This window comes from Rhinatrema bivittatum, chromosome 2, assembly GCF_901001135.1.
Source record: "Rhinatrema bivittatum chromosome 2, aRhiBiv1.1, whole genome shotgun sequence".
Lineage (NCBI taxonomy): Eukaryota > Metazoa > Chordata > Amphibia > Gymnophiona > Rhinatrematidae > Rhinatrema > Rhinatrema bivittatum.
This window is the reverse complement of record NC_042616.1, coordinates 51,057,864-51,076,231: the sequence shown is the minus strand read 5'-3', so window position 1 is coordinate 51,076,231 and position 18,368 is coordinate 51,057,864. Positions and strand designations below refer to the sequence as shown.

The 18,368-nt window shown below is 44.2% G+C and overlaps 1 protein-coding gene across 4 annotated transcripts in view; it reads right to left on the bottom strand.

The window, feature by feature from the left end:
* The window catches only part of LOC115083929 (zinc finger protein 585A-like), a 65,220-nt gene that overhangs the window by 5,128 nt on the left and 41,724 nt on the right, over positions 1–18,368 (bottom strand). For 2 of the 4 annotated variants that reach the window (XM_029588040.1, XM_029588043.1), the window contains 2 exons: positions 12,046–12,172; positions 7,806–7,919 (listed from right to left, as the gene is read on the bottom strand). In XM_029588040.1, the coding sequence (XP_029443900.1) occupies positions 7,806–7,919; positions 12,046–12,172 (241 nt within the window). Of the gene's footprint in view, positions 1–7,805; positions 7,920–12,045; positions 12,173–12,819; positions 13,020–18,368 lie in introns of those variants that run through there. The other 2 variants (XM_029588042.1, XM_029588041.1) reach the window with 2 other exon arrangements.

The following is an 18,368-nucleotide window of genomic DNA, read 5'->3' as shown; positions in this document are numbered from 1 at the left end:
CAAAAAATATTTAATCAATCTTTTAATTCACAAATATTTCAAACCACCACACAGCATTGTTAAAATGTAATGCATGTGACAACTAAATCCATGCTGGATACTTCTACAGTGGAGTTTGTTCAGCCTTCTTTTTTAAGCAACAGGATTATTGCCATTCATCATCTTCATTTTGCAGCAGCAGGATTTCCGTTCGTCTCTCAAGACAGAATGGAGGACTGTTTTTTTTTTTCCTTAAGGTGGTTTGTTTTAAGGCTATAAAGTACATGGAGTGGAGGAGCAGCCTAGTGGTTACAGGCTGCGAACCAGAAAAGCCAGGATTCAAATCCCACTGTTGCTCCTTGTGACCAAGTCATTTCACCCTCCCATTACCTCACTACTAATTTAGATTTTAAGCCCTCTACATTCAAATGTCATAAAAGATGGAATATAAATTTTAAAATAATGTGATATGGTAATTGGGTTACATTTTAATGGTGCTGTGTCATGTTTTGAAATATTGTCATTATTAAATGAATTATGATTAAAGATATTGGTATTTGAAGAATTATTGTTTAGTTCTAGATACTAATATTTTTGTGCTGAAAGTCAAGTTTTGGCACATCTCTCTTTTTGTATTAATGGCGATTGAGCTAGTGCAGATGTAATCAGATTTTTTTGCTCCAACCTTGTATACCCATACATTAAGGAAGGGAAGAGGGGAGCCTTCAAACTATGCAGCTGGGAACAAATCCTGGGGAACTTTATACCCACACACATGTGCACCTGCTTTTTCTATGGGGCCTTTTGGCATGGAAAATAACATGCGTAGATGTGAAAAAGTAAAATCTGTGCGCATCTATTTTGCACCCCTGACCTAAACATGCTCCCCCCCCATGAACATCGAGGGCAGGCAATTTTCAGATGGCAGATTTACATGTGTAGATGATTTTGTAAATTATCCTCCCCATGTGTATCTACATCCCTCCAACTACAACTTGCAAGCCCATTATTGCTGGCAGGGAGAGCATGACCCACCCATATTTTCCTACTATAGCCCAGGCACTAGCATCAGAAATTGCTAACTGTGCCCTCCCTGATCAGGTGATGCCGTCTCCTGCTCTCACTTTCCTTTTTGTGCACCCTTCCTCCTCCCCCCCCCCCCGAAACCTACCCCTCTCATTACTACTACTTTCTAGTCAAACCTCTGTAAGCAGACCATTAGTAACTTCATTTGTAACAACTGGTTGTTGCCGTCAAAAAAGATGTTCCTGTTAAAAAGTTGGCCAAATCTTTTGGCTTTTGAAGTGGATAAAACATCTAGGAAATAGCTATATATATCTACAAAAAAAATCTCTAAAAAAGGACTTTTTTTTAATTTACACGAGCGCACATTTCATAAACCAAAAATCCCAAGGACGGAAGTGGATTGTTCATGATTAAAAATTGATACATTACATGGTGGTAATGATATCAGAAAATTTATGAAACGTTCCACCTTCTCCTTAAAAAATTGCTTTGGATTTTTGAAACTTTTAAAAAAAACATTTATGTAGAAATAATAAAAAGGAACCACGTGTTTCATAGTGAGAAATCATAAGATACAGTTTAAGAATATTAATACGGGATATTCTTGGAGTTGGGATTATTTGTTAATTAATATTCCAGTAAAAAAAATAGTGGTACAGGGAATCTTGGTTTGTCACAAACAGAATACAGCATCATCAATTCTACACTACGTAGTACCTCTTTGAATCACTCCAAAAGCTACGTCCACTCTGTTTATCAGAAGACAACACACTTCCACAATCTTTCTTGGATATTGAAGAAGGTCTCAGACATTTACTAGGGTCCATTTATGAGTCATTGGCAAGAGCGTCCGCTTCGGCTATAGCGGCCAGATGTATCGCTTGGCTCAGAGCCAGCGCAATTTGCCCTGATGTCCATGAGAAACTCGCCGATATTCTATGCATGGGAGACGATCTCTTTGGAGATAAATTTGGAGACATAGTCTCCTTACAACACCTGCAGAGAATCACAAATCTCAACATCATTTTTATCCTTACCATCGTCGGTATTATGCGAGACCATACAATAGACCCTATTCCCAGTATAGGCCTCAACCATATGTCCCACCCAGGAACACTGCTCCACCTGTTTATAGGGGTTGTGCCAGACAACAAAGGCAATTGAAGCAAATGCCGGCTCTGCAACAAAAGCAACCTTCGTCTTTTTGAAATTAATACAATCACCACCACTACCAGTATTCATAGGAGGACGCCTTCAATTTTTTCGCCACATTTGGGATTCCATCACCTCAGACCAGTGGGTACTAAACATCATAAGAGACGGTTACCCTCTAAACTTTCAGTCCACTCATTCTCTTCCTCATATTCCTCCGAAGAGGATGATACAATCCCAGTCCACATCCCTCACAGCAGAATTGAACAACCTACAACTTCAACAATCCATACAGATCATCCCTCTTCATCAACATCATCAGGTCCATACAGATCATCCCTCTTCATCAACATCATCAGGGTTTCTATTCCCAATACTTTCTTATTCCAAAGAAGTCAGGAGGTCTACGACCCATTCTGGATCTATGACTATTCAATAAACACATACAGAGAGAAAAATTCAAAATGACTTCTCTCAAAATGATCCTACCGCTGATTCAGCCCAACGATTGGCTATGTTCCATCAACCTGAAGGATGCATATTCCCATATACCAATTCACCTGTCTTCTTGGCGTTACCTATGTTTCCAAGTTCAAAATATACATTACCAATACAAGGTTCTCCCATTTGGCCTATCTTCAGCCCTAAGGGTATTCACCAAATGTCTAGCAGTGGTGGTGCCTCACCTCAGGAAACTTTCGATCCAAATTTTTCCTTATCTGGACAACTGGCTAATAGTAGCATCGGATCAGTCTACCCTGAAAGATCATACGTTATGCACGATAGAATGCCTTCAGAGGTTGGGATTTTTTATCAATTTCGAGAAGTCTCACCTACAACCTACTCAACTACTTCAGTTCATAGGCGCTCTCATAAATTTGGTGGAACAGAGAGCGTACCTTCCTCCAGACAGGATGCAGAACCTGCAATCATTGGCTCAGCCTTTTCTACAAAAACCAAGCATCAGCACGCCAGGTTCTCCAACTTCTGGGTCATATGGCGGCAGCGATCTACGTGGTTCCCCACACCAGACTTCATATGCGCCGCTTACAATGGGGTTTAAAGACTCAGTGGTCTCAATTCCTACAGCCACTCAACTGCAGGATTCAAATTACAAACGCAATGAAGGAGGATATTCGCTGGTGGCTCCTTCCCAAAAACCTTTCCTCGGGAGCCCCATTCCGCTTACCTCATCATCAGATCACTCTGACCACAGATGCCTCCAACAAAGGTTGGGGAGCCCATCTTGGCGATCTGAAAACTCAGGGTCTGTGGACCCCTCAGGAATCTACATACCAAATCAATCTATTAGAATTGCGGGCCATTTGGATGGCACTTCAAACATTCTCTGCTCAGATACGGGGATCAAGCCTCATGGTATATACTGACAATCAGGTAGCCATGTTTTACATAAACAAGGAAGGAGGGTCCGGTTCCTGGACTCTATGTCAAGAAGCAACTCGAATTCTCCATTGGACAGTCAAAGCCCAAGTATCAATTCAGGCGATTTATCTTCCAGGTCTGGACAATGTAACAGCAGATCGTCTCAGTAGGATTTTTCATCCACACGAATGGACCTTAAATCCAGAGGTGGCAGAAAACATCTTCAAACAGTGGGGCCTTCCCACAATAGATCTCTTTGCTACAGAAATCAACAGATAAGTCCAAACTTTTTGCTCAATTTATCCCAGCAAACAAAGGCTTGCTCCCGACGCTTTTCTCATTCCATGGACACCAGGCTTGATGTAGGCCTACCCTCCCATTCCACTCATATCTCGAGCAATTCAGAAATGCATCCAGGACGTGTCAGACATGATTCTAATTGCCCCGGCATGGCCGAGACAGCCATGGTATGCGTACCTCATGAGACTTTCCATTCATCCAACAACACTACAAAATCTTCCACATCTTTTGACATAGGAAGGGGGCTCTTTACTTCACCCCATGAATCAATCACTTCATCTCACAGCATGGAGATTGAATGGCAAATACTAAACCCCCTAGGTTTATCTTCTCAACTAGAGGATATTCTTATTGCTTCCAGAAAACCTTCAACCAGGCGCAATTATACGGGAAAGTGGCAGTGGTACTTGAACTGGTGTAGTCCAAAAAACATAAACCCCTTTTCATCCACTGCCACTCAACTATTACAATACCTGCACACACTTTACGAAGCAGGATTAGCCACCAATTCGGTACGAGTTCATATCAGTGCTATAGCAGTTTTATATAAACCTCTTAATAATTTTCCAATCTCTAATCATCCGTTAATGTCCAGATTCATGAAGGGAATGATACGGCTTCGCCCATCGGTGACTAAACCGCCAATCTCATGGGACTTAAATGTAGTACTGGAACAACTAATGTTTCCTCCATTTGAACCATTAGACTCTAGCCACATCAAATATATGACATGGAAGACAATCTTTCTCATCGCCATAACATCCGCAAAGAGAGTCTGTGAACTTCAAGCCTTGGTTCACTACTCTCCTTATCTAGAATTCTACCATGACAAGATGACCCTCCGTCCTCACCCTACATTTCTCCCTAAGATGGTAACGGTTTTCCATCTTAATCAAACTATAACTCTACCTATTTTTATGCCAAAACCTCATAATAATGAGCGTGAGAAGCTATTGCACACGTTGGACTGCAAAAGAGCGTTAGCATACTATAAATAAAAGGACTCAATCTACTTCAAGATCTTCTCAATTGTTCCTTTCCTTTAACACAAATGACCCTGGACAGCCAGTCTCAAAAAGGACCATAGCCAGTTGGTTATCGCAATGCATACTTTTTTGCTACAATAAACGCTCCATTAAACTACTCACTCAGCCTCAGGTGCACCAAATTCGCGCCACCGCAGCATCAGTTGCCCACTTAAACAAAGTTCCCTTAATTGATATCTGCAAAGCGGCAACATGGTCGTCCATTTATACCTTCACACCGCATTATTGCCTGCAACAGCAAACGACCTCTGATGCAGCACTAGGCACGGCAGTCTTATTAACACTCAAAAAGATATGAAACTGTCTACAAATTCATGGGTTGCTGTCCAAAACTCCAAAGAGATACATGCATGGACAAAACCCAGGAGCTTGGGACTCCCAGACAGCATGGCTAATTCAGTCCTGCTATCGACAGGAAAAAGCAAGTTTGGCAGGATGAATTAGCCATGCGTTCTCTCTCTCCTCCCTAGACAATCAAAAAAGGGACTTACATATCTTCTAACTTACCTCTCGCTTGGCTACAAAGAAACTGAAGAGGTGAGGGAACCACGCAGGAACACTACCGCGCAGACGCACAGAGTCAAAACTCTGTGATTAGCTGAGGAAACTCCGCCTACTCGGGATCGCGACGCTCTCCCAGACAGCATGACTAATTCATCCTGCTATCTACGGAAACACCATTTACGGTAAGCAAACTTGCTTTTCCATGCCACTGTCCTGGACTGTATCGTTAGCTAGTACTGAATTGTTTTGAGCTACTAGGGCTTCTGTACTGCTCTGTATGTGCACTTACTTCCTGGTTCTGTGCCAGTTGTGCTGCTGGTTGCTTACAGCTCCTTTTTATATTGCTAATAAAAGCAGTGCTGATCTACTGCTCTTGCACAGAAGAAACCTTCAGTTTGAGGGCATTCTCTTATCTAAACTAACTCTGTTGTGCCACAAAGCCCCAACACTAAACTTCCAGGAGTCATTTAAAAAATATCTAGATCTGGTCTCAAAATTTTAAGCTCTTCTTCGGAACTGGAAGGCTGTGCCGTAATATGCCAACAAGCCAGCTTCGGTTGCTTTCACAGTGCTGCTTGGTGACATCACAAAGGTCCTCCGACAGTTTCGGGACAAACAAGATAGCGGGAAACAGCCGATTAACAATATTTCATGCAAATGCTGATGATATTCCCAGCCTGCACAAGGAACAGATTCTCAGGCAAAACAGAGACAGTAAGCGCTTAAAACACTGTTTATTTTTAGAACGGTTTTTACTTCTAGATAACCGAGTGGCTGGATTCTTTTAATGCTTTTATTTTTGCTGGGATATCACGGTATCCTGCTTTCTACTTTTCTTTGTTGGAGACAAGAAAAGAGGAATTTTCACACTTAGGTCCTAATATTTGGAAATTCCAAAGCAATTACGGGACATAACAGGAGTATTTAAATTTCTGGAAGCACAGCTAAAGCTTTGCTTTCTCCAACAGCTTTCAGCTAAAATAAAAAAATGTAAGGGTAAATGCTGCTATTCGCCTTTTTATTGTGAAACTGCAAACAACCTCTTCTTATATGCTACTATTCTATCCTGTAAATCACGGAGTAAAATTTCGTATTCAAGGTAATAAATCCAAGTACTAATATCAAGCAGTTGATTTTTTTTTTTTTTGGCGGGAAGGGGCATTAAAACGGCAACATCTGCCTGAACTTGGTTTCTTTTAATTATGTTTTCAAGCTTTGTGGTTTTTATTTTTATTTAGAGATGGTAGAGTGGGGTTTTGTTTAGATTAGTGAAGGAAACAGCTTGATCTTCACCTGGAACTGGAAAGAAGCAGCGATGTAAGTGCTGCGATCATTAGACCCGCCGCCCCCCCCATGACGTCACTAACATCGGACAGTTAAGACAGCCTCAACACCAGGCGTCGCGCGCCGGGCATCGCGTGCCGAAGGGGCGCGACAAAGGGGCTCTCCCCTTTGTGCAAACCTTTGTGTATATGTAAAAATTTATTTTTATGTTTCCTTTGTTAACTAAGCTGTTTCATTGTATTCGACTAAGGAATTTTTTCTTGCTTTTTCTGTTTCACTGTAAACCGGCATGATTTGCATTTAATGCAAGAATGTCGGTATATAAAAGTTAAAAATAAATAAATAAATTTATTCTTTATATTAGAACCTGTTTCTATAATATTCTATAATGTTGCTAGTCTGCTAAATGTTAGTATTGTTCTATGGAAATGACTTTGGTTACGTTAACGGCTTCGGGGCACTGTATCTGCCCGGAGCCTCTACGGGACAGAGGGGCAACCCACTGAAAGTATTTACTAAATAAGGACTTGCTAGGAAACATGGAGGCCAGCTTGCCTGGTTTCTAGCCGCATGGCTGAATCGCCGGTCGAACAGCGCGATGCTTAATGCATTCTCGACCTGCTCCCCCTGCAGACGCTGCCCCGGCTCCAGCGCGGCTGCGGCAGAGGGCAGGGACTGGGCAAGGAAATGGAATGGGGGTGACCAGAACGCCTCTCAAACAAAGAGGTCAAATTAATCATCAAGCGAAAGGAAATGGGAAGGAAACTGAAGGACGTGTCATGGGGTAAAGAGACGTTAGGAGAGGCAGCAAGAAGGTCCGAGTCCCACCACGGGCGCTCGCAGCGAGAGGGGGGGCCTTCTACTTTCCGTTTTCTCTTCGCCTTTCTTACTGAAAAAGTTGAAAAACGGACACCGAGGCTTTCTTTAGCCTCTTTGGTGAAGGGCCCATCTTGGCTGGCTAAAAAACAGGGCATTAACTGCAAAGACCGGCTAAAATGCTCTTACAAATGCCCCTGGCAGCGATCCTTGAATCAGGAGCCCCCAAAGCGTGGCGGGGGGGGGGGAGGAGATGGTGAGCTGCTGGTCACCAGCTGTGGGCCCGGCCTGGGCTCTGACAAGTCAAAGACTCACCCGTGAAGTCGCTCCGGGGCATTTCTCTTTGCTCGGAGTGCTCGGGGTCCTGGACGCACGGCTCTTCCCCGCTTTCGATTCTGGAGATAATCTCGTGCTTGAAGATTGGGCCACCTGGTGGGGCAGGAAGCAGAAGAGCAGCAAAGACGTTATCCGAGCGCCAGCAAAAAAACCCCCAAAAAACGTTTTAATCACTGCCGCTTCTTTCACCGAAGGGTTGCAGGATAAGGGGACGTTTTCAGGGGACTTTGCGCCAAATTTGAAAGAAGCTGTCTGCCCCCTCCCCCCCCCCCCAAGGAAAGCCTCATCCTAACGCAACTAAAACCGGGCACGTTCGCGCACAATTAGCCATTCATGAGGGAGGGCATCGTTCAGCCAAGCCAATTTCCACGGGCAAAGAGCTTTTACACCTACATAAAAACAGCTTTGAAAATCGTCCTGCCTGGGAGCAGACAGACAGAATATATCATTATATCTGAGGCTCTTCACGGGCAGTTTTAATTTTATTCCCTCCAACCCCGAGAACTTCTCAGCGTGTATTAGAATAACAAATATTGGGTTGGTGGGGGGAGGGAAAATCAGTGCGCAAAAAAAAAAATCCCCAAACTCGTTTCTCCAGGAAAGTATCAGAATCTACTTTGGTGGGCAGAAGCACGAAGGGCGGATCAGGCTCTGCTCCAGCGCCGTGGGAAACGTGGACCAGGACGCCCCGGTACCAGGGGAGCCCATGCTCCGGTCCAGTCCTGAACTCTATCGGACCCAAAACATTTCTGCATGCGTTATAAAATTAGGGTGAGAAAAAAAACCTGACTAAACTGAAAATGAAGGGCTTTATATATATGAACAGGATTATAATTTGTCTGTAGTGTAACTGTATTTTATGTTATGCTGTAAACCGCTCTGAAGCCTTTCGGGAGAAGCAGTCAATACATTTCTAAATAAATAAGCACACACAGAGTGGAAATATTATTAAAAACTGGTGCAAAGCCAAACATTTTAGGAGCCAGGGAATTTTCCTTCCACCTGTCTTTTTTTTTTTTTTTGCTTATTACTCCATTTTTTGGTTATTTGGGGGAAAGAAGGCCAATGCAATTTCTAGAGACCCCAAACGAGACAACAATGGAGTCCATGAGGAAGGCTATAGCTAGACTAGAGGGTGCTGAGCTGGTAAAGTCCGATTTACAGATAATAAAAAAAGAAGCTCCAAAGAAAGATTTACAAGATGTTATAGTTAAAGCTGAAGAGAGACTTAACGTTTGGGGGGGTGAGAATGGAGGCTGTTGGAAAAAAGGATTTCAGAGACTGACTCAAACATTTCTTTGACGATGTGAGAGTATACTGGTTAAAGATAACCTAGTGTTAATGTGAAAAATGAACAACCAACCATCTTTTGAAAAAATAGGTATTTACGCTTAATGGGGCAGATTTTCAAAGCCTACGCCCGTAAATCCAGGTGGATTTACGGGCGTAGGGGGGGTTATGCGCGCAGAGCCTCGGAGGGAACGGGGAAAGCCATCGGGGCTCCCCTCGGGCTCGGTGTGCGAAAGGTGCACCCCCTTGCGCACGCCGACCCCGGATTTTATAACCTGCGCGTGCACGTTATAAAATCGGGCGTACATTTGTGCGCGCCGGGGAAAAATAGTGGAAACTATTAAGAATCGATTATTGGTTATATGGGTAAAAATGGCTTAACAGGGAAGACCCAACATCGATTTAGCAAAGGGAAGTTGTGTCTTACTAATCAATTAGAATTCTATGAAGGTGTTAAACATGGAAATAGGTGAGCTGGTCAATACAGCGTACTGGGAATTTGAGAAGGTAGTTGATAAAATCCTTCATGACAGATTCCTCATGAAATTAAAAAAATAATGGGAGAGGAGGCTATATCCTTTGTAAACTGGTAACTGGTTCAAGGATAGGAAACAGTAGCACTAAAAGGGTTAGTTTTCCCAATGAACAAAAGTGAAAAGTAAAATGAGACCAGTGTTTAATGTATTCATTGATGAATGCTATGGAAAAGGGAGTGAGTGAGGTGATCAAATCTGCACGTGACACAAAGTGATTCAAAATAGTTAAATCATGAGCAGACAGGGGAATTGCAGGAAGACTTTCTAGGACTGAGGAGCTTTGTAAGACTGAGAATCTAAAAGGTAGATGAAATTTAATGTGGACAACTGCAACGTTGATGCACATAGAGGAAAATAATTCCATCTGTGCACATTGCTGGGTTCCACATTAAAAGTTACCACTCAGGAAAGAGACCATGGTGTCATTGTGGACAATACACTGAAATCCTCAGCTTAGTATGCAGTAGAGGCCAGAAAAAAAGAAATAGAATGCTATGAATTATTTGAAAAAGAACAGAGAACAAAGCCGAATATTATAATATCTCTGCACGGATCCATAGTGCGACACCACCTCAAGTACTGTGTGCAATTCTGGTCTCCCCATCTCAAAAAAAGATATAGCAGAACTAGAAAAAGTGCAGAGAAGGGCATCAAAAAGTATAAAAGGAATGGAACGGCTCCCTTATGAAGAAAGGTTAAACAGGTTGGATCTCTTCAGCTGGAGAAGAGACAACTTAGAAAGGATATGACAGAGCAGGGATGGCCAGCTCCAGTCCTCGAGAGCTACAAACAAGGCCTGGTTTTCAGGATATCCTCAATGAATATGCATGAAATATATTTGCATACAATGGAGGCAGTGCATACACATCTGTCTCATGAATACTCATTGTGGATACCCTGGAAACCTGACCAGTTTGAGGCTTTTGAGGAATGGAGTTGGCCACTCTCTGAGATAGAGGTTTATAAAGTCATAAGTGGTATGGAACTAGTTACTATGGTTATTTACCTTTTCAAATAATAGGGGGACCTGGGGATATGCATGAAACTGGCAGCAAATTTAAAACAAATTTAAGGAAGAATTTTTTTCAGTCAATGCACTATTAAGATGTGAAATTCATTGCCAGAGGAAGTGGTCAATGCCAGTAACATAGCTGGGTTTAAAAGAGATTTAGATACTTTTCTGAAGAACAGGTCCATCATTGCCGGCAGAAGAGAACGGGTAATGGATCTCCCCTTTAGGTTCTATTGATCTGTCTCTCTCTCTCGTTAGTGGGCATATCCTGAAGTGAGACCACGTATGTCATCAGCGACCTGGCCAGAATAAGATGGCTGCCTCCTTGAGACTCTGAATGTGATTAAGTTTTGCACAAAATCCCAAAATAAAGAGAGTAAAATATATTACGCATGACTGTGCAGACATGTTGCTGTTATCTTCTACCACACACCTGAGTGCAGCCAGTCTTGGCAGGTGGCCTTACTTTATTAAACCAGGCTACTTGAATGTTAGCCATGATGCTAGCACTGAGGTCAGTACAGAACAAAGCATCTCATGTTAATACATAAGCATATACCTGAGTTATCCTGTAACTCTCACTGCTCAAAAGGTCAGAACTGTGGTTATATAATAACCATGTGAAGTGTTTGACACTGCGTAAAGAAGTTTCCACAAGATCAGAGCACCAGGTTAACCCCAAGTTAACCACAAGATGCAATTCACAACACAAAAGCTCTTCGATAGGCCCGTTGGGGGGGGGGGGGGGGGGGGAAGGTCAGAGGGCGGCACCCAGAGCAGTTTTTCCTCAAGCCAGGCCCAGGGTACCACTTACTCTGATTTTCAGAATATCTACAAGGAATATGCATGAGATATATTTGACTTCCATGGAGGTGTTGCACATAAACCTATTTCATGCATATTCATTGCGGAGAACCTTAAAATCTGACTGGCTGGGAAGCAACTTGAAAAACACTGGATCTAGAAGACAGCTCTGAAATTCAGATAAAATTACTTCAATGAATTTCAAGTATTTCCGTCTCACTGCCTCAGAAAGCTGGCTGGGCTGAAATGCTCCCTAGAAGACCAGGGTGCTGCAACGTAGTTCTTGGTGCCACGCAAGTCACTTTTCAAAACCACTGGGGAGTGCTAAACTCAAAGGCACGCCTCCCATGACACACTGAAGGAGTTTGCTCAATATTGGGGATGCCCAAGAACCCTCTCCCCCTACTGGGCTGACTCCTATGCTTGGTGCCCAGAAAAAGAGAACAGAACTGTTTAATTGAAAGAAGTCGCTTTTCTGATATGTGGGATCTGTTACTGAGAGATCAGATCCATTGATAATCAGCAGGAGCCTCACACACAAGCCAGATAACTTCTAAATTAATGACTGGCTCCTTACCCAATGAGATCAGAGCTTCATAATTATCCTTCATGGTCTCCTTGTATAGCTCCTTCTGACCTTCTTCCAACTTCTCCCACTCCTCCTCAGAGAAAAAGACCGCAACATCATCAAACGTCACTGGTGCCTGAACAACCAAACAGGAAAATGTTATGTTTCACTCAATACAGAACTTGCACTAAAAAAAATGCTAGAGGTCATTCCCCCCTGAGGAACAGGGGATGAGGTCCAGATGAACACTGATTGTATCGTAAGTCCAACACTAGCCTCCCTCCAGCTTCTCTCTCTCTCACCCTCTTACAGCTTCCACTCTCCCCCATCTCCAGGTCATCTGGACCTACAAGAGATTCAGGCCATGGTTCTGTACCCTGGAAATACTACTTAAAATCCTGTTTCTGCCACACATCTAGCTCTCCTCTTCTGTCCATAGGCGCGGGCACTGATAAAGGCAGCTGGTGGGCTTATGGAGGAGTGGGGTGGGGAATACCCCTCTTCTCCCTTCACCCACCAAAGGGAGTCACGGGGAGGTCTGGTAGGAGATCCTCGTCTCCTTAAGGCAGGATAAATGGCAGCTGGGCGGTATCCTGTCCTTCGACCTCACCCCTGCAAACATCTCCTTCCTTCTCAAAGAGACCAGAGCAACCGGAGGCTGAGAATCCCCACCCTCATGAATTCACCATCCACCTCCCTCCTGGAACAGATCAATAGCAGTGGGGGGGGGGGGGGGGGAGCCCTTCTCCTTCTATCATCAGCTGCCTCCTTGAAAAGCCTTACAGCAGCTGATGAAGAGCCCCTCCACCCAGCCCTGGCTCAAGGAAACAAAAGCGGCGAGGTGCTGCTGAACTGCCAGGTGACAATCTCTGCTCGCCTCCCAGCAGCTGAAGTAAAGCCTGTGATCTGGGCTTTGGCTTCAGGCCCAGTCAGGGAGAAGGAGAAACAAGAGGGAGGAAGGAGGAGGAGGAGAAGTACAGAGAGAAGGAGGAGATGAGAGAAAGGAAAAGGAAAAAAAAAGCAGCAGGAAGAGAGAGACAGGAAATGGAGTAGGCGACAAGAAAAGAAAAAAAAAAAAAAAAGAGCACACACTGGAAAGAGAAATCAATACAAAGCATCAGAGGAAAGCGTTCAAAGGAAACAATAAGGGGATGTGAACAGAAAAAGAGAGATTGAATCACTCTCGCATTCATGGAGATAAAATAAGAATGCAGGAAGAGACATTTTGAAAAAAAAAGAGACCAAACCACAGTACATGAAGGAAATGAAAACGTATAAAAAAAAAAAAAAGAGTAAACAGACTCGGGGGTAGTGCTGGACTAGACCTGGACACTGGAAAAGTGAAGACTGACTTTTGCTGTTACGGCTGCATCAAACACCACAATACATTAAATCAGCATTCTGCGGTCCAGGGCGGTGAAACAGGACCTTTATCCCGGAATGAGCCACCTCTTCAATAAACCCCCATTCAATTCTTTTAACAATCTGCTTTTCTTTTAAAACACAGAAGCAAAAAACAGTTGACACAATCTTTGTTTCAAAAAGGTTTCTGTGAGGGAGTATACAGAAAACTCCCTCAGAATACATTAAAGGACCAGGCACAGCTGTCTCACCCGGTCCTCCTCAAAATACAAATCCACAGGGAATACTGGGTGAAGAGAGGGGCCCCTCACCAGAGTTTAAGAACTCAGGGCCTGGAAGGTTTAGAGAGGCCTTGGGGAGTAGGCAGGACGCCACCATATGCAAAAACCTGCTATGTTTGTGTGTCTACCTGAAGTTAGTGAGCTGTATCATATCATTTATTGATTTTGCTTTACTCTTCATTCTCCACTGTAAGTAAATTGCCCAAGTGGGAAAACAGCCAGAGTCAGCCTCTTTATTCTTTCTCTTTCCAAGCCGCTATATACAAGTTATCACATATGGTAGCAACAATGGGATCTTTTGCCTAAGGAGGAAGCACAGCCAAGAGCCCACACCCACAGCAGCAGAAAAAAAACATCCCTGCAGAGGTTTTTTTTTCTCTTATCTTGGGCCTCCTTATTTCATTCACCCACCTTTCACACAACAGGCCAAGGGGGCTAGCCCCGCATGTGTAGTCAAGGGTTAAGCAGTGAGTAAGGGCCGTACAGGCCAGGTTTTTTTGTTTTTTTTTTAATTTTGTTCTGCTCTGTTTTCTTCTGAGAGTTACATAGTTGGGAGGCAGCTTGGAAAGAAGCGGAGATGGAGCAAGTAATCCAGGTCCTTGCTACAGGGCAGCAGCAACTGAAGAATGCCCTGAAAACCCAGATTAATCAGCAGCAGGCACTGCAAGAACAGGTGACGCAGCAGCTGTCTAAACCGCGGTAACCAGTCCAGATCATGTGTCACCAACACTACTTAAGATGACATTAGGAGAAGACCCAGATGGTCTCCTAAAAAAAAAACTTTAAATGCACAGCCCAACTGGCAGGCAGGCCAGAGGACAGATGGGCTATCTATCTGGGGAACCTACTCACTTGGAGTAGTCAAGATGCCTGCCAACCGCCAATCTGGAAGGGGGGGAGGGCCCACATACCAGGAAGACAATGCTGCCATCCTAGAGAGAGCAGGACTCAACCCAGAAACCTATCAAAAGTGATTTCGGTGGGGAGTTCTTCAGCTGGTGAAAACCCTAGGAACCTCTTCCACAGAACAAAGGATGTCACTTGGAAGTGGCTAAGCCCAGAAGACCGGGGTGAAGGTAGCTAAAATGGTTCTTCTGGAACAGTTCCTGGACAACCTAGAACGGCCTATGCGACAGTGGGTCTGCCAAAACACGAACTTCACACTGGAAAAACCATTGGAAGTGGTGGAGATCTATTAGGCCCAGATCATGCCCGAATCATCTCAGTTCCTGGGGAAGCCACTCGACCCAGGGGAAAGATGACAGAGTTCTAAGAGCCAGAGGCCTTGACAACCAGTAATGCAGACATGGCTGGACTTACACCTCAAGCGAAAACCTCATCTGGGCCACCATATTTCAGCTGTGAAGAAAAGGGCCTTTTTGCCAGAGACTGTCCCCGCAGGGAAGACAAATCCATGGACCTTCATGCCATGGCCCCACTCTTTGTAATGTTGTGGATGTCATCAGCCAGGAAATCTCTACTTTTGTGATTGTGGTAGAGCTAATGGCATTCCAACCCAAGCATTGGTGGACTCTGGGAGTTTGAAAACGCTTCTTTGAAGAGAGTTACTCAAGCAAATTCAGACTGACTATGGCAGAGTAGTGACCCTAGCATGTATCCACGGGGACCAACAGCAGTATCCAACAAGCTGAGTTCAACTAAAGACTACAGTCAGCCAAGACCAAATTGAGGTGGGAGTTCTTCCTTGGCTACCTTACTCCGTGGTGATTGGATGGGACTGTCCAACCCTCAAGATCCTATCGAACAAGCTCACAATGGGCTTGTCCAATCAAAACACTGAAGAACTGGACTTTCCAGAACTCTTTCCTTTGAAGGATCCTGATCTATATCATAAAGGATCTAAGACTCCTGAGTACTGGAGGCATCACCAACAGAACAAATACAGTTATGTTGCTAATTTAGAGTTAGGTGAGGTAACAGGGTTGGAGTCAGGGGAAGAACAGCAACTCACCCAGAATGTCTTACTTGGCCACTTGGAATGGGAACAGGGTGGTGTCCCAGGAAGCTTCAGGTGGGCCCAGAGGGTGTTGCAGCAGTCAAAAAAGCAAATAGAATGTTAGGAATTATTAGGAAGGGAATGGTTAATAAAAGGGAAAATGTCATAATGCCTCTGTATCTCTCCATAGTGAGACCGCACCTTGAGTACCGTCTACAATTCTGGTTGCTGCATCTCAAAAAAAATATAGTTGCAATGGAGAAGGTACAGAGAAGGGCAACCAAAATGATAAAGGGGATGGAACAACTCCCCTATGAGGAAAGGCTGAAGATGTTAGGGCTGTTCAGCTTGGAGAAGTGACGGCTAAGGGGGGATATGATAGAGGTCTTGAATGAGTAGATATGAATCGGTTATTTACATTTTCAGATAATAGAAGGACTTAGGGGCACTCCATGAAGTTAGCAAGTAGCACATTTAAGACTAAATCGGAGAAAATTCTTTTTCACTCAACGCACAATAAAGCTCTGGAATTTGTTGCCAGAGGATGTGGTTAGTGCGGTTAGTGTAGCTGGGTTTAAAAAAGGTTTGGATAAGTTCTTGGAGGAGAAGTCCATTAACTGCTATTAATCAAGTTGACTTAGGGAATGGCCTCTGCTCTTACTGGCATCAGTAGCATGGGATCTTCTTAGTGTTTGGGTAATTGCCAGGTTCTTACGGCCTGGTTTGGCCCCTGGTGGAAACAGAATGCTGGGCTTGAATGACCCTTGGTCTAACCGAGCATGGCAATTTCTTATGTTCTTATGTTCTAACGCCCTCGAAGTTCGCGCCAAGGATGGTAAAAAGATATGGGTTGCGTGCGCGCACGCACCCTAGTAGGTACCTGGGAGGAGCAATGATGGGGGGCTGCACCATAGCCGTTCCGGGGATGCCAGAGAGGTCGGCTTGTAGACGCAGCAGTAGCCATCTTGCCCAGGTAAACAGGAGGAGCTGTGAATAAAGTGAGGCAAATGGGGCAAAGCCATCGAGAACCGATGGATGCAACAATTCCCAAGGCCAGGTGCCATGTTATTGAGACCAAAGTGAAGGAGATGCTCCGACTTGGGCTAATAAAGGAGTTTAACAATGATTAGTCCTTACCCATAGTATTGGTGCTGAAGTCAGAAGGCAGCATAAAGTTCTCCATTGACTTTAAAAAGGTCAAAGAGGTCTCAAACTTGTCATGTACCCAATACCATGAGTAGATGAACTGATTGAGCGTCTGGGATCAGCTCAGTTCGTCTTTACCCTGGACCTTACAAAAGGCTATTGGTAGGTACCTCTCACATTAGCAGCGAAGGAGAAGACTGCGTTCTTGACATCAGGGGGACTGTTCCAGTTTACCATCCTTCCATTTGGCCTCCATGGTGCCCCAGGAACATTTCAACATTTGGTTGTCTGCCTGCGCACCCACATCAAGGTTACTCAGCTGCCTACATGGATGACATTGTGGTGTACAGCCCAGATTGAAAGACATATTATTTAACCCAAGTCCAGGCCATGCTAACCAATCTGAGGACAGCAGGTGTGAAGGCTAACCCTAAGAATTGCTTTTTGGGAGGGCAAGAATTCCAGTATCTTGGCTACACCCTGCAAAAGGGCAAGGTCCATCAACAGACCTAGAAGATCAAGATCATGCGGGTGCCAGTCCTGCAAACAAAAGCAAAAGTGAGAACGTTCCTAAGCTTTAACGGGTATTACTCAGAGAAGGTGGAGCCTCTTAAAAGAGGCACCAGAGAAGGTCCAGGGGTCAGAGGAAGCAGAGAAGGCCTTCCGAGCTTTGAAAGATGCAATTTGCTCCGAACCGGTCCTGATAAATCCAGACTTCACAGAACCCTTCACGATGCAGATCGTTGCCTCTGGATAAGGCTTGAGAGCAGTCTTAGCCAAAAAGATGGATGGCCAAGAATATCCTGAAGTACACTTACTGATGCAAGAGTATTTGTTAATGCGGCAGCATCGCTAGCATTTCGGTTTAGCTCTGTAAATGCAATGAAACACAATTAAAAATATAAGCATAAGTCTTATGCTATAAGAGGGTACCTGTCCTTCATGCAATACTGACTTTGGCGATGCCGGACTGAAGGCAATGCGCTCGGCCGTGACACTTCTATCGGCGGCAGCAGAAAGAAAAGACGCCGACCTTTAAAAGGGTAAAAAAGGCGCCAATTCGATGTGAGTGTCCATATAAGGGTATGTACGTCATGAGGGGCGCCATCTTAGACAAGCCGTGTATCCAAAAAAGGAGAGTGACGTCGTCGGACGCCATGATGGATCTCTCTCTGCGAAGGGCTGCCCCCCGACTAACCAAAAAAGGACAACTACGTCACAGACATCGCCATTTTAACGGAGGAAACCATGGAATCCGAAATGACATCTCCAGAGGTGTAGACAAGAAATATTAAAGCGGGGCATAAGGATATAGCTAAATGAGAGTGTACCACTCAATTTTCTCATTTAAGCCAGAAGGTTCCACTGATTTGAGACGATAAATCCATTGATGTTCCTTGTAATTTAAAATGGAAATCCTATCCCCGCCCCTCCATGACGGAGTAACTTGTTCTATAATAAGCCACTGGAGTTGCTCAAAGGTATGCTGATGTATGACACAATGTTGTACAATGGGTGCTTTAAGATCCTGATTTTTCATACGGCTCCGGTGTTCCGTGAGGCGGGTTCTGATTTTTCGTTTGGTC